Source organism: Mustela lutreola, chromosome 12, assembly GCF_030435805.1.
Source record: "Mustela lutreola isolate mMusLut2 chromosome 12, mMusLut2.pri, whole genome shotgun sequence".
Classification (NCBI taxonomy): domain Eukaryota; kingdom Metazoa; phylum Chordata; class Mammalia; order Carnivora; family Mustelidae; genus Mustela; species Mustela lutreola.
The window spans coordinates 29,863,026-29,878,358 of NC_081301.1; the positions used below are offsets into that span (position 1 = coordinate 29,863,026).

Consider the following 15,333-nt stretch of genomic DNA (forward strand, 5'->3'; position numbering starts at 1 on the left):
TGCCTATTGCGTACAGGCACTCTATAGCCTCATTCAATGCTCTTGTGAAGTTGAGATCCCACTTTATAGAGGAGGATATTTACGGCCCAGAGAAGTTGGAAGGGAGGAAAGGAGAAAAAGAAGACAAAGAAGAAAGAAAAGAAGGAAGGAAGGAAGGAAGGCAGGCAAGAAAGAAAGAAAGGAAGAAAGAAAGGGAAAGAAAAGAAAAGGGAAAGGAAAGGAAAGCAAAGCTTGGCCAAGGTCATTTATTAAGTGCTAGAGCTAAGGTGACATTCTTCCCAGGTTCTGTTGGTGGCTCTAGAGCTCTGTCATTTACTAACTCTGTGACTTAGGGGAATCCCCTAATCCTCTGTGCCTGTTTCCTCACCTGGAAAAAACAAACTGTCTGCATTAAGAACTACAGGGTCTCCCCTATAGCTTTAACATTCCCTGAGTCCGGTGAGTGTGTGAGCGTGATCGGGATTGGGTGTTTATGAGCCAATCAGGCACTGGTTAAACACCTCCCTATCAGGCCAAGGTGGCAAGGGGAGGGTGAAAGTTTAAAAAAAAAAAAAAAAGAAGAAGAAGAAGAAGAAGAAAGAAAGAAAAGAAAAAAAAAAAGGCAATCCAAAACCAACAAACAAACTCTGATAGGAGGTCTATAAAAACTGCGTGTTCCCAAAGGTTCGTCCTATTTGGCAGCTGCTGCCTCGTCCACAGCTTCTGCTCCTTAAGAGGCCTCTCCTCTCCCAAACTGTAAGTAACAGAACTTCCTTTGTCTGCCTGGACTGCACTAGGGAGTGAGGGTCACTGATGGTCCTACACATGTAGCAGAGAAAGTCTGCTTGCTTTTATTTTCAGGAAAAACTCGGTGGTGGCCAAGATGTGTTGGTGTGCTGAAATGGTTGTTTTACTCCCTAAGTGTAAATAAATGCTCATCCACAGCTTTGCTGACCCTCTGAGCTGAGGCAGAGTGTTTGAGACCGTTGCCGGTGTTACTCGTATAAAGGCTCTTCTGTCTCTGACTTCAACACACTTTCTTGGTTAGGTTCTAATCACTTATCAAGATTCCCCCTCATTCCTTTTCTCCCCGTAACAACTGCTTATTTTGATGATTTATTTACAGACCTGTTGTCCTATGTCATTTTCTTTATTCTCTTCCTACACCCACTAGTGTTGGCACTTAAGTTTTTTGGTCACACAAATGGACTCCTAGTGTGTGTTGCCCTTGCCTGATCCCACTGCTCAGATGAGAAAGTGCGGAACGGGCCTTGAAAGGCCACAGAGCCCCGCAGTCATTGGATTATGAATCGTACAACTTCCACTCATTTAACAGTTCCTGTAACATTTCCTACTTTGGAAATCCTACAGCTTAAGTTTTTTAGAGTCAAAAGCAGGCTGATGTCCTTTGGGACATTTGCTCTACTCTCTGAAAAATAGACATGTTGTGCGGATAGACATGTTGTGCCTTTTAGAATAAACTTCTCTCTAAATAGTTACCTACAGCTCCATTCGCCAGTTTGGACCTGGTCGGGGCTTGAACTCCGGCCACCTTACGTGAAGGTGCCTCTGGGCACCACCCAGGCCTGCGCTAGAGCGCCAGGTGCTAAGTGCAGTATAGCTGTTGTAATCCTAAAAGAAAGGGAGCCACTCAGTTCTCTTTTCTGTGCTACCTCACATGGGCTCAAAGGCACCAGGCTGTCCTAAGGCATCTCCTTGCATTTGTCACTGTGACACTGAGGAGGGTAATGAAGCTGTGGGCATCCTCAGACGTCTGTATATAGAAACCTTGCTCACAGTACCTGCAGATCATTGCTTTCAACGCATAAGCCCCTCATGTCCTCTTGAAAACCCATCCACCTTGCCTGTTGGAGAAGTGAATGGACTCTCTACTTTCTGATATTTCTTCAAGAGTTAAATACTCATATTTTACAAGGCATTCTCCTTTCACAGAACCTCTTGAAGAAAGGCAGAATTAACCGTACTGTAGGTTTCATGTGCTATTTTGCTAAAAAGGATTGGAAAAAGGATTCTGAGTCATAAGCCAGTAGGATGTGGTTTATAATTCTAGAGCATCACAATTTGGAAGGGGCCACCAGACATAGTCTTTCTGAGCCTCAGTTCCCCCATCTTCAAAGTTGGCAGGGTTGCTATAGATATCCCTGAGGTCTTTTGCAGCTGTTTTTTCCGTGATTGCTTTCTATTCTCATATTTTCATACTCACAACCTCTTCCAAGATTTGTGTATGTATCACCTGTTAATGTATAATACATAATGTCATATATAAGCCTATTTGAGAAATCAACATTACAAAAAATTTATAAAGTAAAACGTGAGAGTTGGTCCACCCCATCCCAAGCCCCACAGGGAATCCCAGGGTGGTTATTCTCTGCTTGTATAGATCCACAAATAGTATGTGGTACAGCATTTTTTTAATTAAAAAAGTATGATATTATGCATTACATACTTCTCTGAAATTTGCTTTTTCCCCTTTTATTAAGTAATATGATGTGAACAACTTCCCATCACATTTTAAAATCAAATTGGCTTGAGACCACGGTGAGCAGAGGCTTATAGGAGCATGAAACCATTCTCTGCAGTTACCTACTCCCAGCTGGCCTCCTGTCTCCTGGGGATGAACATTGGTCTGTGACCCTGTTTTATGATTAACAGAGGGGCAACATTTGTGCTGATGTGGTATAGACCTTTAATCCCTCTGTAGAAGTTTAACTTCCCGTAAACAGGATTGGTTCGATTTGACCTTTCTCTGTATTTTTTTCTGGTCGAGTCAGCGCACTGTCTCGATGGAAAAAAATAACTTGGTAGTAAATAGAAACATGGAATTTCAGGTAACTATTTTTTAATAAATTTAAAAAGAGAGAAATGATGACACCCAACATTTTCTTTTCTTTCTTTTAAGATTTTATTTATTTGGCAGAGATAGAAACACAGAGAGAGAGGGAACACAAGCAGGGGGAGTGGGAGAGGGAGAAGCAGACTTCCCACTGAGCAGGGAACCTGATGCAGGGCTTGATCCCAGGACCCTGGGATTATAAACTGAGCTGAAGGCAGATGCTTAATGACTGAGCCACCCAGGCGCCTCAATACCCAACTTTTTCATAATGCATTATAAAACATCTTCATATTTATCATGCAATTGACTCAACAAATATATTTTGAGCAACTACAATGGGTAGGGTGGTCACAGGTCACAGTAGATCCACTCGGCAATGAGACACCCAGAGCAGATATTAGTGCCATTTATTCCACAGTAAACTAAGACTCTGAGAAGTTAACTGACTTGTCCATGGTCTAAGTGAGGAGGAAGCAGAGCTGATCCTTGAACCCAGGTCTGTCTGATCTAGTAGCTAAAAACTGTGTGAATGTGTGAGATGTTTATGAATTAACGAGGTCCATGGTATATGGACGATGAGCCACAGCCCATGGACTTTGGGTACTCTGGGGGTATCCTCAACAAGTATTCTGGGGGTGTTATCAAGAGTCACCCAAAGACGGATACCTTTCACCAGGCTCACTCTTTCCCAGAAGTGGGGGGGGGAGTATTACCCCTTATCCCAACTCTATGCCTTATTAGTTAATTGTCCTTGGAAAAATAATTAAACTCTCTCATGTTTTTTCCTTATCTGTTTTGTGGTAGTGGTGGGCGAAGCCCAGCTGCCTTTTGAGGTTATTTTTATGAGTACTGAATTATATAGTACTTGTAAAGCAATTAGCAGAGTACTTGGCATTAATGGGGATTTGCTATCACTGGGCTATGTTTTCCTTTTGTTTCATTAAGGAAACATCTTTATTTCGTATTTGTGAATTCTTTTGTGCAATTACCTAAACTAAGAGAGAAAATTTGCACTTTGGCCTGAAGGTCACCAACTTCAGGTTGTTTTTTTCCACATAAAGATCTAGTGACCAGATTTACAGCAAGTAATCCCAGACTATGATATTGCGAACTCATGTGTAACCAAGGGGAAACATGATCTTCATGTGGCTGGGACAGGAGTGGCCTAGGAAGAATATCTTCTCTAGAGATCATTGGCCACTACTAGCCTGTCCTGTCCTCAGGGACAGCACTGTAGTTCCAGGCTTTTGGGTTAAGATGAGGACTCTTGTTGAAGTGACAATGGCATCCGTGATACTAACAATATTTTTTCAAGAATTAGTTCCATAGCCCCATCCACTTCTTATATCAAGCCTGCCTTGGAGCAATGCAGAAAATGTGAAGAAACTGATTTGCCATCAGGGTCAGGACTGGGTGGGGAGCTCTGCCTCACTATAGCTGAGACTTTGGACAAGTCAGTTAACTTCTTTGAGTCTCAGCTTGCTCATTAATTAATGGAGATACTAGTTGGCCTGGTTACCTCATTGCTGAGTGGATCAAATGAGAACTGAGGTATCCTGGGCTTGCAGGAAGTAGAAAGCAGACATGGGATGTCTACCCTACTGATGAGTGTATGAAGGGGGGGAGACCAGGGAAAGGAGTAGGTCATAGGACTGGATAGGAAAACACTCAAGATAGTCTTTACTACCATTTTTTTCTTTCATAGTCCAACATATGCAAAATTACTCTTTCTAACATTCAAGATGAGAGCCCTGTGCATTTGCCTTTTTTTAAAAAAAGATTTTATTTATTTGACAAACAGAGATCACAAGTAGGCAGAGAGGCAGGCAGAGAGAGAGATGGGGAAGCAGGCTCCCTGCTGAGCAGAGAGCCCCATGTGGGGCTCAATCCCAGGACCCTGAGATCATGACCTGAGTCAAAGGCAGAGGCTTTAACCCACTGAACCACCGAGGTGCCCCATGACTTTGCATTTTTAAGATTGGCCCAAAGTAGGGTCGCCTGGGTGGCTCAGTGGGTTAAGCCGCTGCCTTCGGCTCAGGTCATGATCTCAGGGTCCTGGGATCGAGTCCCGCATCGGGCTCTCTGCGCAGCAGGGAGCCTGCTTCCCTCTCTCTCTCTCTGCCTGCCTCTCCAACTACTTGTGATTTCTCTCTGTCAAATAAATAAATAAAATCTTTAAAAAAAAAAAAAAGATTGGCCCAAAGTAGCAGCCCAACGAGAACAATGATCCCTTTCAGAGGACCACCACTGAGGTGGGTGCTTGGATAGGGGGTCTTCAAACCAGAGTCCTTCCTTGCTAGAGCAGTGAAGCTAAGAATTCCTGGGGCAGGGATCACCATATGACTTTGGCACCTTAGAGTCTGTGGGAGCCTCCAGGCCAGAGGCATTAAGGGAAAATCCCTCTCTACCCAAATGGTGTCATAGTCATAGTCCAGCCTTATACCCCATACCCTCTATGTCCCAAAGCTAAGAGAGGTTAACTGCAAGGTCATCTCCTCTCAAGCTTGCTACCCAGAGAATAACACAGGCTAACAGAACAAAATGGGAGATGACCCTAGAGGCTAAAAGTCTCAGTGTCCTGGCCTCAAGACACCCAGAGCACACAAAGGGACCAGAAATCCACAGAGACATGGTCAAGTATCACAGTGCCATCCATTCATCAGGTGCAAGTGGGTCACGAATGAGCTGGCCCAGTCTCTGGTTCAGTGAACCCAAAGGTCTCCTGGAAGACATTCTCTTTAGGATGACCAGGAAATCTGACAGCCCACCTTCATCCACTATGGCTAATTGCAACCACTTAAGCTAACAGGGGGATGAGCCCAGAACTCAGTTGTTCATCCAGTTATGGAAGTGGGCCAGAAGTGTCAAAGGAGCCTAGAGAGGGTTTGTTTGTACCCCTTCTCTGCCTCGGTCATGAACCTGTCTGAGCTGCCTGCAGTTCTGTTCAGGACACTTCTGCATTCTTTTCCAGACCAGTCACCATGGCCTACCAATTTCCAGCCCTCACCTCAGAACAGAAGAAGGAGCTCTCCGAAATTGCACAGCGCATTGTTGCCCATGGGAAGGGGATCCTGGCTGCAGATGAGTCTGTAGGTGAGTGCAAGTCTCGTCCTACAGCAAGCGTATTCTTATTTCTACAACTTAGCCAAGGCAAGCAACAATTGCACTCTTTTTCCTCTCAGAGGAGTAAAGGTACACAGGAGTGGGAGCAGAAGACCCAGCAAGCATTGACATTTTGAGTCCTGTAGTTCTGGTAGGCAGATTTCTGAAAACCAAGGGAAAAGGCTCAAGGCCTCCATTTCAAGGCCCCTCGCCAGGGATCATTTGAATCTAGACTGTAGAAAAACCAAGAACTCAGAAACCAGATTGAGATCAGATACACAGACCTCTGCTGCTAATGAGAAGTCAGTGTAAGGTTAGCTAGCGAAGGGCAGGGAGGGCAGGGAAATGCCCATATCTAGGATAGGGAAGGGCTCGTGGCCGAAAGAAGCCCAGGATGGCACAAGGGAGAGTTGTGGCAGGCCTGTCTGGCCCACCATAAAATGGTAGAAGCCAGGGAAGTCAAGAGCCCACCTTATCCCTCCTTCTGTTGTACGTACATCTAGTCAGATTGATGGCTGGACCTGGGTCAGGGTGGTGGTGGCTGGAGAGGCCTGAGGGCCTGACATATACACTTGGACCCAATGGTAGTCTTCACCCTGACCTTGACACATCCAGTCTATACGCTTCCTAGCCAGCATCCTGGCAGCAGCCAAGGTCTTTCCCCTGGAATGGAAAAAGGAGACAGGAGTCTTAAAGATCTAGATAAAAAAGAAAGTCTTGCCAACCATCCTGCTGAGGGTCCCTAAAGGGGAGGAGGCTGGCCACAGAGCCCTGGCTGGCTCCTCAAGCTGACTTTGGCCCGCCCACCTTAGGCACCATGGGAAACCGCCTGCAGAGGATCAAGGTGGAGAACACAGAGGAGAATCGCCGACAGTTCCGAGAAATCCTTTTCACTGTGGATACCTCCATCAACCAGAGCATCGGGGGTGTGATCCTGTTCCATGAGACCCTCTACCAGAAGGACAGCCAGGGAAAGCTGTTCAGAAACATCCTCAAGGAAAAGGGGATCGTGGTGGGAATCAAGGTGAACACTTCCATTCCCATCTCCCTTCTGCCTCCTCCCAGGCAAACTCCCAGCCCAGTCGCTGGGCAGAGGCTATGAACACTCTCATTGTCTAGTTGCCATTCACTCTCTTTTCCTTCATCAGCCTCCCCCTGAGAGCCAGATCCTTTTCTAGATTTTTCTGCTAGTGCTTTCTTCTTTCAACCAAGTTTTCTACAAGGTATTCAATCTCCTGGTGTCTCAATTTTCTCACTTCTAAAAGGGGAATTGTAGTGCCTACCTCATAAGGCTCCTACAAGGACGAAAGGAGTTTTCAAAACAGTTCCGTCGCATAATTATTATTTAGTTCACAATCATTAGTGTGACTAAACTATTTTCAGGTGTAACTCAGTCTTCCGAAACTACATGAACTTCTCAGGAGTGAAAACTAGTATCTGTTGAGTGCTTACAACTCCAAGCGCTCATTTAATCTTCCTTGTAACCTCTGGTGGTCGATTCAGTTCTTATCCTTGTTTAAGAGATGAGGCAATAAAACAGACTTACAAGGCGTTTGCCCACAACAAGGCAAAGCCAGAGTCAGCTTGTCTACCTCTTGGACTCATGACCTCAGCCTCTGCTATGCTGGGAGTTGAGGTAGCATCTTTACTCTTTTGATTTCCTGGAATAATGTTTTGCTCAGTATGTGTCAGTGCTCCCTAAATGTCTTTTGAACAAATAAGCTAAGAGAAGCTGCTCTTTTATGGCCCCTCTGCATTCCAGGTACTGTCCGATTACTTACTCCCCAAGCTCCAGGCCTGTGCTTTCCATCCTTTCCATCTTCCTAGTGTTGACACTCTTGCATTGTTCCTTCTAGGTCCTTGCCTTCTGCTGTGGATTTAATTGTGTCCCCCCGCCCCCACCCCCGTGACTCATACACCTTCCTAATGCAACTCCTTAGCTTGTGAAAGATGAGAACTATTAATACCAGGGGCTCTGCTTTTGTTTTCCTGGGCCCCCTGACACCTGCTAATTACTTGTTAATTATTTATTTTCACAGTTAGACCAGGGAGCTGCTCCCCTTGCAGGAACCAACAAAGAAACCACCATTCAAGGTAAGGCTATCACCTGCTGATATGAATCATGGTAAGAAATGCTAGAAATGCAGGCAAACAAAGAAGTGAGCAAGGGAAAACAAAGCATGAATCTCAGCCTGGTTTTAGAGCCACATACATCTCCTTTTCAACCCTCACTTCTTTATTCAGTAGCTGTGTGACCTTAGTCTAGTCATGTTATGTACATGTTCTGAGTCAGAATAGGATGACAATATCTACTTTGCAGAGTAGTCATGGGGATTAGACAGTGTATATAACATGCTTATCACAGTGCTTTGCACAGAGAAGATATTCTGTACCCGAGAGTATAATTTTTAGAGAAAAATCCAGCAGCAGAAAAGAGGAAAGGTCCCAAGCTTTGGGATTGGACTCACCAGAGTTTGACTTCTGGTTCTGTCATTTACTAATTAGACAATTTTGCAAGGTCCTTCACTGCCCAAGTAGACAAGTGTGAACCACAGCATTAGATTAGTCAAGCAGAGTTTGAATTCCAGCTCTGTCACTTCTTAGCCATACAAACATGGTAAAGTCATGTAACGCCTTGGAGCCCCTGTTTTCACATCTGTAGAACAAGTGTAACATCAACTATTAGAATCATTATGATAATTAAATGAGATAAGGTATGCAAAATGCCTAGAATTATGCCTGGAACATAGCAAATGTTAAACAAATATTAATTCCCTCTGTTCTTCTCCTTAAGTGCAAAGCCCCAGTTTGGGCTTCGTGTTGGGATTAATGTTTACTTACCCGGATATTTTCAATACTTAAGCTCTGCTAACTGAAAAGTAAGGCAAGGAAGAACTTCACTTTAACAGTGGCCCTATCACTCTTTTCTGACTTGCAGGACTTGATGGCCTCTCTCAGCGCTGTGCTCAGTACAAGAGAGACGGTGCTGACTTTGGGAAATGGCGTGCTGTGCTGAGGATTGACAACCAGTGTCCATCCAGCCTTGCCATCCAGGAAAATGCCAACGCCCTGGCCCGCTATGCCAGCATCTGTCAGCAGGTGCTCTGCCTTCTCCTTGTGCTGAAAAGCAGTCAGAAAGAACTTTCTTCTTTCCAATTTTACTATACCTGTCTTTCCAATGTTACTATAAGTACATGAGCCTTATCTCACCAATATATCCTGCTGCCATTTTCTACCACTTTTGCTATAGCCAAGTGTGGTAGGGAAAGATTTGGTCCCACACGTCAGCTACGAGCCCATAAGGCCAATGCCATCAATGGCTGCCCTCTGTCAAAGTTCTACCAGCTGGGTCTTAAGAGTGATCCAGCCCCATATGGCCAGGTGATTGCTTACCTATGCTCTATCACATCTAAAACACCATACTTTTAGATCCCTAGCTTGAGAGTGATAGCTCTGATTTAGCCCCAACCCAAAGAATATCTTGGAGGATGGTGACCTGACACTAATTTCCAACACAGTGTCTCTGGGATCCCAGTTAAGTCTGATTTGCTTGTGTGGGTACTATGTTGAGGTTACCTGAGATGTAGGCACCTGGAGAGTCCCAATTAGAACTGTACACAGTGCTTAATTCCTTAATTAACCCACACAAGGGGTATCCTTCTTAGTGATTTAAGTTTAACTGCCCCAAAAGGATGACAGTTGGGTTCTAAGGTAGCTAGAATAGTCTCTAAAAGAATGTGTTTCTATAGAAATTAAGGATTTCGTTATTTTACGTACTCCCAGGAGAACTTTTTCTTCTTATTTTTAAACCTCACAGCTCTTTTTTGGCTAAGCTACAAAATGCTCAGTAGAGATGCCATTAAATTTCTTTGCACTGCCTTTAAGTTAGTGAATGGCATTCCTCTATAAGGGTTTCATTTTATCCCAATTGCAACTGTCAAGTATCTTCTTAAGGAAAGGATCACAGTGAGCAGAGCCACATTTTATCTCCTCTTTTTTCCTTTTTAGAATGGGCTGGTACCCATTGTTGAACCAGAGGTCATTCCTGATGGAGACCATGACTTGGAACACTGCCAGTATGTTACTGAGAAGGTAAAGTCTTGAATAAAAAGGTCCCGATTCCAGTTGAAATATCTTATTTTTAGGTAAGAGCTGTTACTTAACATGTATCAGCTGTTATATTGAAATATTCTTCAGTTGGAATCATTATGTAGCAATGAGAAGGTAAGGGGATACTTATCAAACCTTCTACTCTTTCAGCATGATGGGATTTTCCTATGGAAAAAGCACAGGATTTGCAGTACCGAGACTTGGATTTGATAATCCTTATTCCCAGCTGTGGGGTTGTGGTTATCTTTTGGGATCACTTACATTATATGTAAACAAAGAAATTTAAAAGTAAGATGAGACTCACATGACAAAATGTCATTAGAAGGTACTTTGTTCATATTTGCAATGCAACCTGATTTCATGTTCTCCACTTGCACAAGTAGGTGGACTGAGATGAGGTCTGAAAGTGCTTCCGTCTCTAAAATGTCTGTTTTTATGACTACTCAAGTTTTATGACTACTCAAGTTTCTATGGGGATGGAGAGTAGAGGCCAACTGAGATGTCCCCGGCTAGCTAAATCAAGGCAGGCTCAATTGCCCAAAGGGAGTGATGGGAAGGGAGGAGTGAAGGGGCTCCTGGAAGCAGACCCATGCCATCTGTCCCTGCAGTGAGCACTTAGAGTAGGGGAGGTGGGGCTAGGCCAGTGTGGCTGTGCTCAATGGCTGTGGCTTGCAGGTGCCTGTGTGTTGTCCTGATGAGGACTGGGGGCTGGTTAGGAAACTTTGGCCAAGCCCATAGGAGGATTCCTTTGTCTCTCATCCCTGCAACCTAGAAGTGCTAAGGTCAGGTGACTGTCAGACTGGCTCTGGGTTTCACCTTTTGGTTGTCTTGTCCCTCAGGTCCTGGCTGCTGTCTACAAGGCCCTGAATGACCATCACGTTTACCTGGAGGGCACTTTGCTGAAGCCCAACATGGTGACTGCTGGACACGCCTGCACCAAAAAGTATACTCCGGAACAAGTGGCTATGGCCACGGTCACAGCTCTCCACCGGACCGTTCCTGCAGCTGTTCCCGGTAAGGCTTTCTTTCTTCTCTGACTTGAGGTCTTAGCCCTTATCCCGTGAAGGAGTTCCACCAGCATTGGTGTTGGCCTGGGAGTCTTGTATCCAGGAAACAGACCTCTGTATCTCACAGGTGGCCAGCGCTTCCCTCACACTCCATGACACCACATTGCCTGAGTCTGTCCAAATGCACACAATCCATTGATTTTCTCAATAGTTCACCACACTACTTATTTATTAAAGCCCTTCTCTCCTTAGCTCCTTAGCCCAGCTAACCTTGGCAAAAGCAAACTAGTTTTTCTAACCCAGTTCCATGCAAATTGAGTAGAGAAAGAATGGCGGCATTCCATTTCTTTTAGGCTCTGGCTTGCTTTCTCAAGCTGGGTAGTGAAGCTGGGACTAGTAGAGTGCAATGGCTTCTCTTCTTCTAGGCATCTGTTTCTTGTCTGGTGGCATGAGTGAAGAGGATGCTACACTCAACCTCAACGCTATCAACCTTTGCCCTCTACCAAAGCCTTGGAAACTGAGTTTCTCCTATGGACGGGCCCTGCAGGCCAGTGCACTGGCTGCCTGGGGTGGCAAGGCTGCTAACAAGAAGGCAACCCAGGAGGCTTTCATGAAGCGGGCCGTGGTAAGATACTACCCCCCCCCCTTTTTAAGATTTTATTTATTTATTTGCGAGAGAAAGAGAGAGAGCACAAGAGCAGGTATGGAGAGGGGCAGTGGGAGAGGGAGAGAGAGGATATCCAGCAGACTCCCTGGCGAGCACAGAATTGAGTGCTAGGCTGGATCCCATGACATGAAATCATGATCTGAGCCAAAATCAGGAGTCAGACACTTAACTGACTGAGCCATCCGGGAGCTCTAAGATGCTACTACTTCTTACCTACTTGATCAAGGGGATAGTAGGAGCCTGGCTTTCTTACCTGGAGAAGCATTGTTTTCTTCAGGCCATGATGGTATCTCAAGATAGTGTCTACTAGATAATTTGAAAAGCTGTCATGAGAACTCAGTAGAAAGGTAGAGGCTGGGGAGAGTTGTAAATGATCTACACTGGAAGAATGGTTGATGACAGTAGGCAGTAGACAATCTCCACAGAGACACTTGAGAGGGAAGAGAAGCACCTTTCATTTTAGGAAGAAGTAGAAGAAAGCGACTAGAACAAGCAGCAGTAATAAGACAGGATGTGCCAAGGATCCAGGGAACAAATAGAAACAAGTTTCAAGGGGGCCAGTCATAACACATTGTAGAGAGATTCAGAACAAAGGCTGAGAAAAAAGATGAGATGGGCATGTGGGAACCTACTGATGACCCTCAACACAACAGTTTCCACAGAGAGAGAAGAGGAAAGATGCCCATTCAAGAAGGCTGTCAGGAAAAGGCCCAGAAAGAGAACCAGGAGAAATGAGGACAGAACAGGATTTTATTTAGTCAGTAACCATTCCTTTTTGAATATCACCTCAAGGACTGGGGTGAACAAAGAGACACAGATGCTGCCTTCAGGAAGCTTAGAGTTTAGCCAAACAGGAGATAGCCAGGCATGTTCAAATGTAAAGCAAATGGGTGATGGGTATTGAGGAGGGCACGTGTGGTGAAGAGCACTGGGTGTTATACGCAGCTAACGAGTCGTTGAGCACTACATCAAAAACCAATGATGTAATATATGTTGGCTAATTGAACATAACAAAAAAATAAAGAAATTAAACGTAAAGCAAAAGGAGCCAGAGGAGAGATTAAAGATGAGGATAGTAGGGATAATTGAGAGGACAAGGAGTTAGAAGAAGGATTGTGTGAGACTATTAACTGCAGGTGGCAGCTGATCTCGGAAAGGAGGGAAGAGCAAAGAAGAAAAAAAAGTTGGGTTTGGACTCAGGTCTGAAGAGGTGAAGGGATTTGGCAATTGATTACAGTCAAGGGCATCTGTTGAGGGGGATAAGGGAGTGGAGATTTTCATCTTTACAGCAGGGAAGCCCGGGATAGCTATTGCATTGGTCCACTAGGAGACTCACTAGACAGAATGGCCAAGTATCAGGAAAGGGGCAGCTGAAATGAGAGTGAGTTTGAGATGCATTAACTTAGATCCTGAATTTTCCTAATAGCTTTCTTAATCATGCAGGAAGATCTACAGCAATCTGAAAGGGAAATAGAATAGAAGTGTAAAAGTTCAAGAAGGAGACAGAAGAATTTGAATTTGAATTTGAGCTATCTCCATATTCGGCTTGCTGATGACAGAGGAGGCTGGGCAAGGAGTCAAGTGTAGCCAGAAGTTTGGCAATGAGGCACTAAAGGGAAGGCAGACCCCAGAGAAGCTTAGAAGCCATCTCAGGGGGATAAGAGAGGTGTAAGATATTAGAGGTAGTGTCTTAACTTTGTTGGAATGGAAAGCTGAGTGTGGCTGCGCTGGGTGTGGATGTAGCTGATGAGGGGTGGCTAGATGTGGCTAATATGATGGGAGGGATTGTGAAAGTAAGGTTGGAAGAGTCATCCACACAAAAGAAGGGAAGCTGAGGTCATTTAGGATGGTGGTTCTCAAGCTTGAGTATGTGTCTGAATCACCTGGATGGCATGTGAAAACAGATTCTGGGTCCCAGATGCTGAGTTTCTAATTGAGACGGTTTGGGGTCAAACCAGAGAATTTCCATTTCTAAGAAGTGCTGAGGTCCATGCAACATGCTTTGAAAATCACTGTAGATATAAAAATAAATCCCAGAGAGAGCAAGACAAGAGTAACAGGGACTTGAAGACATGGTACCATTGACTGGCACTCAGCTATTATTACGGTGGGCTTTATAATTCTGAACTCCCCTTTAATTGGAATTTATACAAGGAATCCAAGATAGTATGATTACAACAACAAAAAAATGATATAATCCTGTGGGCAAGTATAGGTGGAAAATGGAAATTTTTTAGAAAAGAATTTTTAAAATTTGCTGTGTTGTACCTCTGGCTGCACCTTGCCCGATCCTTCGGCATGACGTCTGGTCCATTTCCTAACAAACTGCAAGCTTCTCCACTTGAAACATCCATTCCCTTATCACTGTATCAATGAGAAGTTTCTCAATTTCAGTCTCTAATACTGTTGTTGCAATATTGTTGGTACTAAAAAGAAACTTTCTCAGTAACAGACGCAGACTTTAGCTTGGAGAGATCCTCAGAAAACTGGGATAGGAAAGGAGATGATGTATTAGAGAAGGCAAGGGAGGCTATCAGCACCAATATTTAGCAAAACCACTATAAGGAGAGAGAAATCCAGACGCAGGTGGAGCTGGTTTCAAATGAGAGCCGGAGGGTCAAGTACAGGGTTGCTTTTGCTCTAACCCCATGTCCTCTCTCACGCTTGTTTTTTAGGCTAACTGCCAGGCAGCCCAAGGACAGTATGTTCACACAGGCTCTTCTGGCACTGCTTCTACTCAGTCCCTCTTCACAGCCAGTTACACCTACTAGACCCCCATGCCCACCAGCCTGCCTCCAGCTCTTCTAGGTGCCTTGGTGGGAGATCTGAAAGAGAACAACTTTTCTACTGTCCCTGGAAATTAGACAAAATCAGATCGGAACTACTGGAAACACCACGCATGCTAAATTCTTAGACACAATGGGGAAAAAAAAATCAGTTCCTGAAACGTAGGTGTGAATATCAAGGATCTGATGAAATTTCATGCAATTTCCTTGCAACAGCTCCAGCTCCCCAGGCCCCAGGGTATCCACCTAAGAAAAGAACAGACTTGAAAACAGCTCTCCATTTGAATAATGACCACCAGATACAACACCCGAGAAGCTGAGTGTGGAGAAGTGTGTCTTATTTAACAGTCATAGCAGTGGTAGGTTATGAAGGAGGCAACTGCAACCGACAAGGAAATAAAATGTTCTAGAAGCCTCCAGCTGGTATCGGGTTTTACTTTCTGCTCCTGCTTCCAAAGGGCTCAGTATAGTTCCTGACCTTTGCCTCCACAAGACTTGACTTGACTGACATTAATGGTCAGGGTCCTCAACTTGGGCTACTCACTGAAATCATCTGCCCAAAATGTAAAAATCCAGATGTTCAGGCCATGCTTAAGCCCAGTTAAATCAGAAACGCTGGATGTGGGATCCTCTAAATGTCAGGGTTTCTTAACAGCTTCTTTGATGATTCCAAAGTATAACCACATTTGAGAACTACCACACTAAGTTTCAATTCTGAGGATATTTTATTTTATTTTATTAAAGATTTTATTTATTTATTTGACAGGCAGAGATCACAAGTAGGCAGAGAGGCAGGCAGAGAGAGAGGGGAAGCAGGCCCTTGCCGAG

The 15,333-nt window shown here is 44.5% G+C and overlaps 1 protein-coding gene across 1 annotated transcript; it reads left to right on the forward strand.

The window, feature by feature from the left end:
- The first annotated feature begins 578 nt into the window (after nt 1–578).
- ALDOB (aldolase, fructose-bisphosphate B) lies at nt 579–14,924 on the forward strand. The gene is made up of 9 exons (XM_059142732.1): nt 579–735; nt 5,805–5,926; nt 6,748–6,959; nt 7,975–8,029; nt 8,874–9,034; nt 9,944–10,027; nt 10,885–11,059; nt 11,478–11,677; nt 14,395–14,924. The coding sequence occupies exons 2-9, from the start codon at nt 5,815–5,817 to the stop codon at nt 14,488–14,490; spliced, it is 1,095 nt and encodes a 364-aa protein (XP_058998715.1). The 5' UTR covers nt 579–735; nt 5,805–5,814; the 3' UTR covers nt 14,491–14,924.
- The last annotated feature ends 409 nt before the right edge of the window (nt 14,925–15,333 follow it).